Genomic DNA, 15,297 nt, shown 5'->3' with positions numbered 1-15,297 from the left:
TCCGGAACGTTCCGACTCCTTCACCATTGTGCTCTCCACGTGCTTCACCGGCGCTGGGGGCGGGGGGGCGGCGACGGCGGCGCTGGAAGCCACTGTCACTTTTGTGGTGGTGGTGGATGCGAGGAGGGCGGCGGGCCTAGGCGGCGGAGGTGGGGAGACTATGGGTTTGAACTCGGTCTGGATCTTCTCACCCGTGCAGACCTCAGCCAGGGTCCTGAACTTTGGCCCCAGGTCACTGAGGAACTGGAGGTCGTTGTCAGATTCCAGGAGGCTGCAGCAGCCCACTGAGCCCACAGGAGAACCCTGGCCCTCGTAGTCGTACAGCAACAGGCTGTCCTTCTGGGCGTAGTTCTGTGCTGCACAGCTTGTCTTCTGCAAGGGAGAATTAAACACTGAAATTCAGAAAATACACACAAAGCAGAGAATACACATATTCCGTATGCAAAAAAACAAAGACAGCATACACTGTGGATACAGAACATCTCGAGTGACATACAGTATATGTTGCATACCAGGTCTCGGCGCTCACCTGTGAGTAGTAATCGTCCAAGATCCGATCCGGAAGAGCGTCGTCTAGGTCAACGCTGTGCACCGCCATACCTTGGAAGCAGGTCATGTCCATGGAATCCACCTCCACCATTTCTGTCTGCTCATAGTCAAGGTACGTGCCTCCGAAGGCACTCATGTTGGACACGGCAGCCATGTTGTGAACCGCCATGGTGGTGTTGGCCCCCTTCAGCCCCATGGGGGTTGTCTGGGGGGCAGAGATCATCCATGGGGTGCACAGCAGAGGCACCTCCTGTGGTGGAGAGGGGCGTACCGTTGGGGACGAAAGTATGCACACCGTCAACTTTAAGGTACAATAGGTAGGAATGTTTCAGTTCAAAACGTCTTGTCCCCAATTACCTGTAGCACAGACCAAAATGGACGCAATTGTGTGGAATTGGGTATGCACAACCAATCAGAGCAACAAAATGGAAATCCTCTGAAATGTCCTCGTATCAAACTAACCCTAACCCACACCAAATAAACAGTCAGACCCATCTGCCAGAGGAAATAATCCATGAGCTCACAGATTGGTCGAATCCCAGGCTATTTAGCATCTTCAAATATACCCAAACACAAAGCGTTTCATATTTTCAACCATGGATGATGACTTTATTTCCTGTTTACCCTGTCTTCCCCCTGTCCCTCTAAGTGGTAGGATATCAGGTGTTGTTTGGGCTCGAAGGGGAGCTCGACAAACATTGTTCCTCCGCCCCCACAGGGAAACGTCAGCATCAGAAGGCCCATCACTGAAATCACAACCCAGAAACAACCGTCAAATTCGGCTTCCGCGATCACCTCGCAATGGAAATCCCATATCTAATCATACTCACACAGCAGTATCAGAAACGCCAACACCAGGATACCGATCCCCGGCAGTCCGAACGACGATGACCCCTTTAAACCCGCCATCTCTCCGGCTGCACCTTTGACCCCACAGGTCCTGTTGTTGGAGGAGGAGCAGGTGCACACTTGTAACAGGAGGTGCTGAGGTTCCGGGCAGGCCAGCCCCTGCTGGTCCTGTATGATGAGGGTGATGTCATACAGGCCGGGCCACAAGGGCTCCATGGCCCTGAGAGAGGCGCTGGTGTCTGGTGGGGGAGAGTTCAAGTCATTTCAAGTTTTAAGATTTTTGATGCAAGTGTAGAAATGTAAGTAATGAGTTGCCTAGAGCCACAACTAAAGCTCTTTCGATGCTTTGCAAACAGTGTATTATGGCGCCACCTTTTGGCAATGTTTCCAATTACTTTTTTAGAAGTAATCGATTCTTTCGCCGATTCTTTCGCCATTCGCCGTGTTTCAAACCTCAACTCTCATTGAGGTTTACAGAGAGTACAGAGGTACTCACCTGATATCTCCTCCACCATCCACGCCCCCATGCTCTCCTCAGACACCAGCGTGAATTTCAAAGGGGCTCCGTTGGGATTCGCGTCTATATCTTTCGCCGTGACGTTGAACAGCTCCGTGCCGGAGCACAGGTATTCCTGCGTGCTGATTAGCACGGGGCAGTTGTCATTTGAGTCCTCCACGTGTATAGCGATGGTTCCTGTCGCTGTCTTTATGGGCATGTCTAAGAGAAGTACATGGGAAATCAGCCGAACGTGCAATACAATCCTGCCACTGTAATTGCAAACAGAATTCGAATCCTGTCCTTGAATGTTTTGTATAAATGTCAAAGTTCTTTGTTTGAGATTGACAGTAATAATCCAGAAGGGCTTTTGGAGACTTTTTTTTGTTGAAAAAAAGTCAATTATGAAAATTACTACTATATCTCAAGACTTTCATGATGTGATGCTGTAATGCCTACCTTTGGTCAAGCAGAGTATCTTAGCGTAGTATGTCCCATTGACCAGGTACGGCGACTCTCGATCCGGCTGCTTGTTGAGTGTGATCTCAGCTGTGTCCGGGTTGACCGACAGCCAGTTGTCGGGGTCAAAACCTTTAGCATATCTTTGTGGATCAAATGGAGAGCATTAGATGATGATTTTCAATATCTGTTTCATAAAACATGACAAGTTCCATGTTTCCATATTTATTTAGAGTACATTCCTATAAATTCCATATAGATTTCATTACGGGATGAGCCAAGTGTGCACTCACTGGACATTGTCTGCTGGTTCTCCAGTGTCTCCGTCTAAGGCATTGTAAGTAGCGATCACTTTAGATACACTGTCTCCTGGGCTTTCTGATATGGACAAAGGCTTGACTGCAGGCCTGAACACAGGGCCGTCAGGAAGGTTTTTCACAGCAATCTTCACAGGGTATCTTTTACCGCCTCCAACTACCGGCTTACTCCCTGATGCTCCACTGGAGACCGTTCCAGTGCTACTGCCAGTTCCACCCCAAGTTCCACCGCCAGTTCCACCTGCAACCCCGGCCCCGCCCCCTGCCCCAGCCACACCCCCTGCCCCAGCCACACCCCCTGACCCACCACCGCCCCCTGCCCCACCACCGCCCCCTGCCCCACCACCGCCCCCTCCCCCACCACCGCCCCCTGCCCCACCACCGCCCCCTGCCCCACCACCGCCCCCTGCCCCACCACCGCCCCCTCCCCCACCACCGCCCCCTGCCCCACCACCGCCCCCTGCCCCACCACCGCCCCCTCCCCCACCACCGCCCCCTGCCCCACCACCGCCCCCTGCCCCACCACCGCCCCCTGCCCCACCACCGCCCCCTCCCCCACCACCGCCCCCTGCCCCACCACCGCCCCCTGCCCCACCACCGCCCCCTCCCCCACCACCGCCCCCTGCCCCACCACCGCCCCCTCCCCCACCACCGCCCCCTGCCCCACCACCGCCCCCTGCCCCACCACCGCCCCCTGCCCCACCACCACCCCCTCCCCCACCACCGCCCCCAGCCCCACCAACGAAAGGTGCCTTGTTTGTCACCACCAACCCTAACTGTAAGTTAGGATGCAACTCAAAATCAACAGGCTGCAAGAGAGATGAAACAGGATCAGCATTGTCACATTCACTTGCACCCCCCATAGCAGAAGTGACCCATCCAGTCAGATCGAATCATACCTTTTTAAGAGTGAGCACCCCCTCGTTGGTCCTGGGGTCGGTGTGAATGCTGAAGATTTGGTCTTCGTTTCCGGAGATGATTTCAAATTCAGCGAGCCAGTTGTCTGTTTTGTCCAGGTCTGAGTCCAGGGCCTGGAACCTCATGACCTCTACGTCTACTGTGTTCTCAGTAATGCTCCCAGAGTACTGCGGAGACCCAGCAGGGAGACATGTTACAGGTTCAGACGAGGCCACACTCAGATGTAGCTCAGGTTGAAAGATAGAGCCAGGCTAAACTCTGCTGCTACGCTACTGGAATGTCCTTGACACAGAAAACATCATGTGAAATGGGTTCAAATGCATGCATAGTCTATTTTCACCTCATCTTTCTCCAGAACTGGGAGGTTGTCATTGATGTCCACAACTTGAATTTTCACTTGAGTTGTGCCTGTGTTGCCACTGGATGCTCCATCCATATCAGTTCCTTTGATGGTCAGAAGGTAAGAATCGTGTTTCTGTGAGAGAGAAAGATAAACAGCATTTTTGTGAAATCCATTTTTATTTTGGAAGATCCAGCATATCATCAACTTAAAAACAGGCTTTGGAAGCTTGTCGGTCTATTAGAACGATTCCAAGCTCAACCTACCTCTCTGTCAATCGATGGATTCTTGACAGAGATTAATCCTGTGTTCCTGTCGATGCTGAAAAGCATGGCGCCATCAGTCGGCTCCTGATTGGTGATGCTGTAGGAGATCTTGGAGTGGAGAGAGTTGGCCTCATCAGCGTCGGTGGCAGTTACCTTGGTAACCACTGTCCCTGTGGGGCAGAGAGAAGACAGTAAAGAAATGTCACAGCCTTTAGACACGGCCGTTGGTAGATGCAATGACAATCCCACACCAGAGAGTTGTTCGGTTCAATCACACCGGTGGAAATTGTGATAGCATAGCCTATTTTGACCTTCCTTCAGGCCTGTTCTAAGCTTGCTAGCTTGACGACACAAAGCTGTATCATCATAGTCACATATAATGCTAAGTCAGTCGTTAGTCCAGCATCATGTCACTAGTTAGCCTGACAGGAAGTAGCAGTTTTAGAGGACATTACCTGGAGGGCTGGACTCTATGACAGTGGCCGGCGCCTGTATGTCAAATACAGGTGGGTTGTCGTTTTCATCCACCACTTCAATGTTCAAGTCAATTCTTTCCTCCGCCACTGTGCCATTTTGAAATCTGGCCACAACAGTCATCTACAGATAGAAGAAGCATGCACCTTCATTACATGACAGGTATGAAGTTTGTGTGTGTGTGTGTTTGTGTGTGTTTGTGCTTACTGTGTATTTGGGTATCTGTTCTCGGTCTAGAATCCCTCTAATGCGGACAAGCCCGTCATTCTCTCCCACAGTGAACAGATTGACAGGATCCTTGTTAGCTCCAGGGCCAAACAGGGTATAGAAGAGTCTCTCCCCCTTTTCCGCCAGATCTGATCGAATCTAAAAACAGTCACAGAACGAAAATTGAGTGCTCTCGGACCCAGAGCTTTTTCCAGAAGTGCGCTTCTAAGAAATCATACCTCACTAGAAACTATAACAGAACAAGAAGAATGAGAAAAGAGAGCAGTCTTACTATGGCAACGTATTTCCTGTCGGTGTAGTCAAAGTTTTCCTTGAGCTTTTGTGCTGGGACGACCCATTCTCTCTTGTGGCGCTTCAAGTGCCTCTGCATGCAGGGCCCACCCAACGCCCAGTCACCACAGAGCTGCAAAGACAACAAGAGGTTGAATCACTCCCTTATATTGAACTAGTACATTAATTACGCTCAAGATTTAAATATTTTGATATTTGATCATTAATAATATAATAAATGAAAACCCTACTTGTTAACTTCAGGTAATGTGGATGATAAATATAACTTTTTATTGTTGATGGTGAGTCTCGTTGACTACAATGTTCATTATATTTTCTCTGAAATGTACCAATGTTTGTTGGTTTGTTGGTTCAAATGTTTGTGGTTTTACAGGTTTCACTCACATTAAACGTCATGCTTCAGACCTGTACATGTGTTTTTACTTTTGGGCTGATGGATTTGCACCACCCTTCTGTTCTTCCCTCCTCTCCTCCTTTCTCTTTTCATCTCCTCTCTTCTCCATTCTTCTCCCATCCCGTCTCGTCTAAACTCCAGTAGCTGGATTGTGTTCCCTCCGCTCTCCGCCTGTTCTTCCTCCCTCCTTCACTTCTCCCATCCTGTCTTCCACTTCTCCACCCTTCTTCTGCCCTCTCCCTTCCTCTCCTTTTCTACTCCGCCCTCCCTTTGCCTTTCATCTCCTCTCTTCTCTCCTCTCTCCTCCCCCCCTCACTCTTGAGCTAAATCTTAATTTCAACCTTAACATTAGGCATAATTTTGCATTTGTATGGATTGTTAATGATGGACCATTTTCTTCTTTATTGTTTTTTTTTTATTAAACTTGTCCCCGACATCACATAGACCTTTTCTGGTCCCCATCTTTTCACCATTCTTTGGGTATACAGTTTTTCATGATTGCTAAAACACATTTCTTGAAACAGTCACCCATTTTCTCAAAACTGTAAACACAAAACCTCATCTTCAAGCACTATTTACAAAACCTCTGAATCCTCTTGCAAAATGAAACTTTCGCCTCAAAACTGTTTTACCTGTGCTCAAAATCAAACTTTCACCTCTAAACAGATTTACCTGTGCTCAAAATCAAACACTGCTCTCAAATCATAAACAAAGTGATCAAAATGATATACACTATCAAGCAGTCAGTAAACAATACACCAAAAAATAGAAAACACATTGTTCAAAACATATAGTTCTCAGGGGAAAGTACATTTTTAATCTCAAAACAAATTTCATATTTATCCGTCATTGTCTTTTGATGAACGAAAACATGTTCTATCATAGTAGCTCAAAATTGATCAGAAATTACTACTTTGCTTTGCTCTTTGCAATTTATTTTGTTCTTTCTCCTCCTTGTACCCCTATACAGTGCTGTACCCTGCATCTCACGACTCACAACTCACTCTTGTTCTTTGTTGATATGAACCTGCAACCAGTCCAAATCTATTGAGCAGTCAGTACTGTTACTGTAACAAATGGAAAGCACAATGTTCAGGGCCATACCATTTGTTCATTGCACAGTATACAGCCTACAATGCACTGTACTACAGTATACAATACTATACAGTAAAAGGGACACAAATCTAAGGAGTAAACATGTGATCAATGTGCTTCTTCTTGTCTTTGGGCTGGGTCAGGCCAGAGCACTTCGTCGACATCACAAGCAATATTTTCCCACCTTCAACAACCTGTTTGCTCTCTGAACTGGCTTATATTGGTTGTGTCACATCATTTCAAACAAGTGAAATCAATTTTGAGTGGTTGTGTTTTGTCAATTACATGTTTTCTCTATTTTTATTTGATTGTTGCCATTTATGTTTACCAGTATGGATGACATGTGCATTAGAGTGCAGAATGTGTTTTGAGAATGAGAATGTGTTTAGAGTTTTGCTGAAAAGTCTATGTGAGATCTGCAAATTGTGTTTTACCATGTGAAATGGTTTAAGGTATTGACAAAAGACTGCACAATTAGCTACATGAGTTCAGGCAACTGAGAACTTTGTTCAGCCAATGGGTTTTAGTGTTTTAGCAATTGAGAAAAACTGTAAATGTGTCACAGTGCGCTGTACATTGCCGAGCACTAAATTATCGGTCAATCCAACATCCAACAAGTTTGCTTATTTCCTCTCCCTTCAACAACCAATCGAAAATTAGCATAATTGCCGTTAAGCATCCCCGTTTTTAATTGTGATCAACTATAGTAATATAGTGAAGCAGCCTTAAGAATATATAAATCATGTATTAAAAAACCTGGAAAGTACTTACCAGGATGGCAGAGCACAGTAGCAAGGTGAAGGTTGGGGCTGTCTCCATGTCAGGGTTGTCTAACGAATAATATGACCTAGAGCAGGATGCCTTGAAGCTGTCTGGCTGGAGGCTAGAGCTGATGTCTCGTCAGATGAGGGTACGACTGCTTGTCGTCAGATTGTATTCACAGGTGAGCTTCTGCTGTCTGGAACCGGTGGGAGACGAGCTGCTTTTTATCTGCTAATTCCATCTCCCCAAGGCTTGAATTCATGTGGCACCTCCTCCCCCCATGTGGGTGGGGGAGGTGGTGGAGGGGGGGGTGCACTTATGGTCGACTTTTCTCTGGAAACTTATGCTGTAAACAAAGGAGAAACGTTCCCACGCAGGGTTGGTGGTGGTGGTAGTGGTAGTGTCCTCCTCATATATTAAAGCAATAATGATAACAAAGGCAGCAAATTGCTCAGTGTTGCGAGATGTGAAGTATCGCACCAAAAAAAAGGAGTCAAGGACTTTTTGAATTATTGAGCCATTTCATGGAGAAATATAATAATAAAATAAAATACATAACCAATAGGTTTCCTCCTATAAAAATACTCCCTCAAAATGATGTCAATGTCTGAACATTGACAACTGAATCTGATTAAAAGGACAACTAATCGTATGCTTGTTACCATGACTTGAGGCATGAGCCAACAATATACATTGTGGACCATAGACACCAACCAGAACAACAAAGTAATTTGACTCAAAACTACAAACATAAACCCCAGAAACAATGGCAGTGAAGATTTTAAGCAGTGAGAACCTAGATTAGCTTGAGAAACAGTGTTGACATAGACAACCCTTGTGCTGCCTTCGGGTCATTGTGACCCACCTTTTGCACCACTACGGTGAGTCACAATGACCCGAAGGCAGCACAAGGGTTTTTAGCACAACTGTTCAACTATGAGGCTCACAAACAGCTTCGCATCGAAACACGTCCAATGAAGTCAAAACCCCAGAGGGGGTTCCCACAGTAGGAGGGGCAGAATGGGCAAGTGGTGTTCATTACAATTTGCATACAACACACCACCCAATGGCATTCACTGCTTCAAGTCAGCCAGCTGCAGCCGGCTGTCGACGCCATAGATATATATGGTCGACGCCACCGGCGCTGCATTAACCCTCGTGCTGCCTTCGGGTCACATGACCCAAAGGTTCATAACGAACCATCGTTGTGTTTACCCAATTTTACCCAATACAAAAACAAATTAAAATAATTTTCTTTTAACCTTTGCAATGTGGGGGGTCTGAGACAGCCTAGCTGTTAAAAGAAAATGCTTCACTTTGTCTTTGTATGCGGTAAATTTGTCGCAATACGACGGTGGGTCACAATGACTGATGGGTCAGAATGACCCGAAGATAACACAAGGGTTAAGTCGAACTAACCTATTGTGTTGCCAGGACCTGCCCTGCTCTGCTTCTGATAGGCTTGTAACGTGAGTTAGAGCTGAGTTCCTCTCATATGATTGGTAGGTGAAATCAACTCAGCACAGCTATCTATAACCTGTTGATGCTTTAGATGTGGCGCAACTCGACCTAGAGTCAAGTGGTACATGGTACTGGAACCCAGTACATAAGGCTATCGATAAAATAAGAATTCATAAGACAGAACTGTAACATACAAGCAAATTCTGTTCATTTACATAACAGTGTTAGCTGTTTGTAACAAGAAGCAAATATGACGTTTCTTTCAAAAGTTAGCAATATCAAATTAAAGAAAGGTAAATTATATATTACGACAACAGCCAGAAACACTCTACAGTCAGAAAATAAACAACACACATGTGCAGGTACACATTGTTATATGCCAGCTAGCACCAAGCTGAGATATTTTCATTAATTCAGATCTTTGTGCAAGCAGGCACATCAGACTACATTCTATACCAGCATGCCCGAACTCATTCCCACCATTCCCACTCTTCTCCAGAGCGACTTACAGTAAATACAGGGGCATTCCCCTGAGGCAAGTACATTTATTCATTTAACAGACGCTTTTATTCAAAGCGACTTCCAAGAGAGAGCTTTACAAAGTGCATAGGTCACTGATCATAACAACAAGATAGCCACAAAAACATTGCGAGTAGCCAAAACATGAAGCATACATTGTGAACAACCAAAGTAAGTGCCATAGGGAAGAACCATAAGAGCATGTAGTTAAACAAGTTACAATTAAACAACATGAACCGCTATAAGTGCAAGTGTACCTGTGGAAAAAACAAGCAACAACTAGAGAGGGTACAATTTCTGGGGAAATTGTAGGGTGTGCTTGCTTGCGTCGGTTGCACAGGGGTCCATTTTTGAATGACATTTTTACAACTGATATTTCTGTATATGTTATATAAAAATGCATACTTATTATTTATAAAGATTACATAGATTTAAAAGCATATTTTTTTTTGCTGCTCATTTACAACTGAAAATACGAGTGAAGTGTAGAATGAAATAGATGTCTTCTCATTTCCCCTGCAAGAGGCAGCCTCATCGTTGAATCAAAACTAATAAATTTGGCAGACCGGTGTAAAAATTGACCTAATCTCTATGATTTAAACGTCATTTTAAGTTTTTCCCTTCTCATGATATTTTCAGGCATTTAGCCTACTCATTGCATTCATTCATTAATAAAGAACCCCCTTTGAAGATTATTCTACGACGTTACCCGGCAGTAGAAGATGGAATCGCGATTCAAACAGTACCATCTGCTAACTGAAAATATGCCCCCAAAACGTAAATAAGCTTGACATTTATTTAGTGGAAAATCGCTCATTTATAAAAAGCTCACTGGTAGCGATCATTGTCAGTAACAACGCAAAATGCGATATAGCCCTGTGTGGAGAAGCTGCCCCGGTAAATTGTACTACTACGGTACTGTACAGTACTAGACTACTGCTGTGTTCGTCTTGGTACTGTAGCGATTGCGTTGGTTGAATTGGATTTAACGTTCCGTTGTACGGTTTAAGCTGAAATTAATTATTTTCATGAACAGATTGACAACGTTTAGGCAGTGGCAATGAAGTTCAGGTTAGTAGTTAGATAGACTTTTGATTTAAGTAAGGGGAGTGCCGAACATGTTCTGTCGCCGTTTGACTCCCTAAACAGCTGTGTAAGTTAGATGTTTTTGTCGTGTCTCGCGTAAGCTACAGCGTTGCAGTGAGCTACACTGGTTTTAAACCACAGGTAATGGTAATTTCACCAACAAATCGTTTACTAATGTCAGAATAAATCCTACAACGAAAATGTATATGTGAGGAATGTTTATTTTAACGATTGAAAACAGATAACGCTACATCATAGACCACTGTAGTATGTGTTGCCCGGGCAACACAGGCTAATGTCATGATGCTAATACTTCAGTGAAATAGTAGACTACTGTTTCCGAAAGTAGATGTACTTCCTTAATAATATCAGCTTATACTGCACATTACACATCACAATTGTGTGTCATATCACAAAGTAAAATGAGTAAATAGTTATCACCCTGGCCTCTTTGCTTGTGGCGTTTCTGCAGCTGCCTTGCAGTAAAGCTATAGTTAGCCTAGCTATCCCCCAAGTTAACAGATGCGAAACGAATGTTCTGCCAAAGGTAGTCACGCGTGTTTTCGTGACGTTAGTGACGTAGTGACGTTAGTAACGTCAGTGACTGTGGCTAGCAAATTAGCCACCGTTAGCTTCACTTTTCGCCACAAAAACTTAACTTCAGCCTAAACCATGCAACGGAACGTAAATTCCAATAGAAGCAACTCAATCGCTACCAAGACGAAACTTTTGACACCTACGTTGTCTATGTAGGCCAAATATTGACTGAGTTTTAGGGGGGCAAAAAGAAATAAAAATAATAATAATATATATGTGAGAGAACAAAGGTTGTGCTCTCGCCGAAGGCTTGAGCACACCCAATAATAAAAACAATATATCACAGCGAGTACAAAATTTAAATCAGTTACCACTAACCACAAGAGCAACAAGTCTCTAAGCAAGAGTCATTGTGATCCTTGAGGAAACTAACATCGGGTCAAGCGAACCATTCCTAAGTACCGTTGTACTCCCGGAACAAGTGCGTCTTGAGCCTTTTCTTGAAGGTGGAGAGACAGTCAGTGTCTCTGATGGAGGTGGGGAGTTGATTCCACCACTGGGGGGCCAGACAGGAGAAGAGCTTGTGTTGGGATCGGGCGGTCTTGAGCGGTGGGACCACCAGGCGGTTGTCTGAAGAAGACCGTAGGTGACGGGTGGGGTTGTAAGGCTGCAGGAGAGACTTGATGTAGACGGGTGCAGTCCCGTTCACTGCTCGGAAGGTCAGTACCAGGGTCTTGAATCTGATACGGTTCATGATAGGTAGCCAGTGGAGAGAGATGAGGAGCGGGGTAACATGGGACCCAAGTAGGGGGAAGTGCCTTGCCCGAACCGGCAACCTTCTGATTAATAGCCATCTGACTCCCCTGAACCATCTTGATAAAGTTTCCCATATCAGACAGCCTGATCTCAAGACAAAAACACTCAAACCTGATCATGTTTCTCTTGGTGGTATTTTAGTATGTATCTACTACCCAGAGAGTGCCCCACACAGCAACGTGTGGGGCACTCTCTGGGTGCCAGAAAGCCCACTTCTCTGCAGGGAGCCCTGGGCAAGCACGGACAGCCCCTCCTGAACCACCTGCCCCGCACTACCCCCCTGGCCCTCCATCAGCAGCATGCTGTGAGACCCTGACAGGCCCCCACATTGCAGGGAGCCCTGCTGCACCCATGTCTGGCCCCCTTTGAGCACCTGCCCCCCCTGGAGCCCCTGCCCCCCTTGAAGCACCTGCCCCCCTTGCACAATCTGGTCCCCCTGCAGGACTTGCCCTGACCCCATGGGCACCTGTTCCTTCACCACCATCATATTCTGAGACGCAGTATAAGGGCCCATGTGAATCAGGTTAGAGTTCCCTCCCTCCAGCCGAGCTTGCCCCCCACCTCCACTCCTCTCCACCAGCACCATCCCCTGGCCCTGGGCAGGCCCGCTGGACACCACCCGCTGCCCCTGCACCATCAGGCCCTGAGCGGGTCCTGGCGGAGGCCCGTTGACCACTATCATGCCCTGCAGGTTAGCAGCGGGCCTCTCTGCCAGCAGCACAGTGTTGTGGACCTGTGGCTCCATTACGTAGTGCATAGGCTGCAGCATGGGCGTGGTGGCGTAGTACATAGGCTGCTGCACCAGGATGGTCTGACCAGCAGGGGGAGACAGAGGAACAGGCTGCTGCACCAGGATGGTCTGACCAGCAGGGGGAGACAGAGGAACAGGCTGCTGCACCAGGATGGTCTGGTTCTGACCTGCCGTGCCCTCCCTCAGGGTTCCGGAACGTTCCGACTCCTTCACCATTGTGCTCTCCACGTGCTTCACCGGCGCTGGGGGCGGGGGGGCGGCGACGGCGGCGCTGGAAGCCACTGTCACTTTTGTGGTGGTGGTGGATGCGAGGAGGGCGGCGGGCCTAGGCGGCGGAGGTGGGGAGACTATGGGTTTGAACTCGGTCTGGATCTTCTCACCCGTGCAGACCTCAGCCAGGGTCCTGAACTTTGGCCCCAGGTCACTGAGGAACTGGAGGTCGTTGTCAGATTCCAGGAGGCTGCAGCAGCCCACTGAGCCCACAGGAGAACCCTGGCCCTCGTAGTCGTACAGCAACAGGCTGTCCTTCTGGGCGTAGTTCTGTGCCGCACAGCTTGTCTTCTGCAAGGGAGAATTAAACACTGAAATTCAGAAAATACACACAAAGCAGAGAATACACATATTCCGTATGCAAAAAAACAAAGACAGCATACACTGTGGATACAGAACATCTCGAGTGACATACAGTATATGTTGCATACCAGGTCTCGGCGCTCACCTGTGAGTAGTAATCGTCCAAGATCCGATCCGGAAGAGCGTCGTCTAGGTCAACGCTGTGCACCGCCATACCTTGGAAGCAGGTCATGTCCATGGAATCCACCTCCACCATTTCTGTCTGCTCATAGTCAAGGTACGTGCCTCCGAAGGCACTCATGTTGGACACGGCAGCCATGTTGTGAACCGCCATGGTGGTGTTGGCCCCCTTCAGCCCCATGGGGGTTGTCTGGGGGGCAGAGATCATCCATGGGGTGCACAGCAGAGGCACCTCCTGTGGTGGAGAGGGGCGTACCGTTGGGGACGAAAGTATGCACACCGTCAACTTTAAGGTACAATAGGTAGGAATGTTTCAGTTCAAAACGTCTTGTCCCCAATTACCTGTAGCACAGACCAAAATGGACGCAATTGTGTGGAATTGGGTATGCACAACCAATCAGAGCAACAAAATGGAAATCCTCTGAAATGTCCTCGTATCAAACTAACCCTAACCCACACCAAATAAACAGTCAGACCCATCTGCCAGAGGAAATAATCCATGAGCTCACAGATTGGTCGAATCCCAGGCTATTTAGCATCTTCAAATATACCCAAACACAAAGCGTTTCATATTTTCAACCATGGATGATGACTTTATTTCCTGTTTACCCTGTCTTCCCCCTGTCCCTCTAAGTGGTAGGATATCAGGTGTTGTTTGGGCTCGAAGGGGAGCTCGACAAACATTGTTCCTCCGCCCCCACAGGGAAACGTCAGCATCAGAAGGCCCATCACTGAAATCACAACCCAGAAACAACCGTCAAATTCGGCTTCCGCGATCACCTCGCAATGGAAATCCCATATCTAATCATACTCACACAGCAGTATCAGAAACGCCAACACCAGGATACCGATCCCCGGCAGTCCGAACGACGATGACCCCTTTAAACCCGCCATCTCTCCGGCTGCACCTTTGACCCCACAGGTCCTGTTGTTGGAGGAGGAGCAGGTGCACACTTGTAACAGGAGGTGCTGAGGTTCCGGGCAGGCCAGCCCCTGCTGGTCCTGTATGATGAGGGTGATGTCATACAGGCCGGGCCACAAGGGCTCCATGGCCCTGAGAGAGGCGCTGGTGTCTGGTGGGGGAGAGTTCAAGTCATTTCAAGTTTTAAGATTTTTGATGCAAGTGTAGAAATGTAAGTAATGAGTTGCCTAGAGCCACAACTAAAGCTCTTTCGATGCTTTGCAAACAGTGTATTATGGCGCCACCTTTTGGCAATGTTTCCAATTACTTTTTTAGAAGTAATCGATTCTTTCGCCGATTCTTTCGCCATTCGCCGTGTTTCAAACCTCAACTCTCATTGAGGTTTACAGAGAGTACAGAGGTACTCACCTGATATCTCCTCCACCATCCACGCCCCCATGCTCTCCTCAGACACCAGCGTGAATTTCAAAGGGGCTCCGTTGGGATTCGCGTCTATATCTTTCGCCGTGACGTTGAACAGCTCCGTGCCGGAGCACAGGTATTCCTGCGTGCTGATTAGCACGGGGCAGTTGTCATTTGAGTCCTCCACGTGTATAGCGATGGTTCCTGTCGCTGTCTTTATGGGCATGTCTAAGAGAAGTACATGGGAAATCAGCCGAACGTGCAATACAATCCTGCCACTGTAATTGCAAACAGAATTCGAATCCTGTCCTTGAATGTTTTGTATAAATGTCAAAGTTCTTTGTTTGAGATTGACAGTAATAATCCAGAAGGGCTTTTGGAGACTTTTTTTTGTTGAAAAAAAGTCAATTATGAAAATTACTACTATATCTCAAGACTTTCATGATGTGATGCTGTAATGCCTACCTTTGGTCAAGCAGAGTATCTTAGCGTAGTATGTCCCATTGACCAGGTACGGCGACTCTCGATCCGGCTGCTTGTTGAGTGTGATCTCAGCTGTGTCCGGGTTGACCGACAGCCAGTTGTCGGGGTCAAAACCTTTAGCATATCTTT

The 15,297-nt window shown here is 47.1% G+C and overlaps 1 protein-coding gene and 1 long non-coding RNA gene across 2 annotated transcripts in view; both read right to left on the bottom strand.

The window, feature by feature from the left end:
* LOC134012699 (uncharacterized) overlaps nt 1–15,297 on the bottom strand; it is a 35,385-nt gene that overhangs the window by 14,684 nt on the left and 5,404 nt on the right. The window contains exons 10-15 of the mRNA XM_062452241.1: nt 15,151–15,293; nt 14,692–14,913; nt 14,177–14,434; nt 13,971–14,092; nt 13,327–13,596; nt 12,650–13,169 (exon numbers count right to left, since the gene is read on the bottom strand). Coding sequence (XP_062308225.1) covers nt 12,650–13,169; nt 13,327–13,596; nt 13,971–14,092; nt 14,177–14,434; nt 14,692–14,913; nt 15,151–15,293 — 1,535 coding nt within the window. The remainder of the gene's footprint in view (nt 1–12,649; nt 13,170–13,326; nt 13,597–13,970; nt 14,093–14,176; nt 14,435–14,691; nt 14,914–15,150; nt 15,294–15,297) is intronic.
* Nucleotides 5,930–6,943, bottom strand: LOC134012751 (uncharacterized). The gene is made up of 2 exons (XR_009928634.1): nt 6,254–6,943; nt 5,930–6,213 (listed from the first exon to the last, which is right to left on the bottom strand). It is a non-coding gene; the product is annotated as an uncharacterized LOC134012751 (long non-coding RNA).

Source organism: Osmerus eperlanus, chromosome 26, assembly GCF_963692335.1.
Source record: "Osmerus eperlanus chromosome 26, fOsmEpe2.1, whole genome shotgun sequence".
Classification (NCBI taxonomy): domain Eukaryota; kingdom Metazoa; phylum Chordata; class Actinopteri; order Osmeriformes; family Osmeridae; genus Osmerus; species Osmerus eperlanus.
This window is presented reverse-complemented; position numbering and strand designations above follow the sequence as displayed.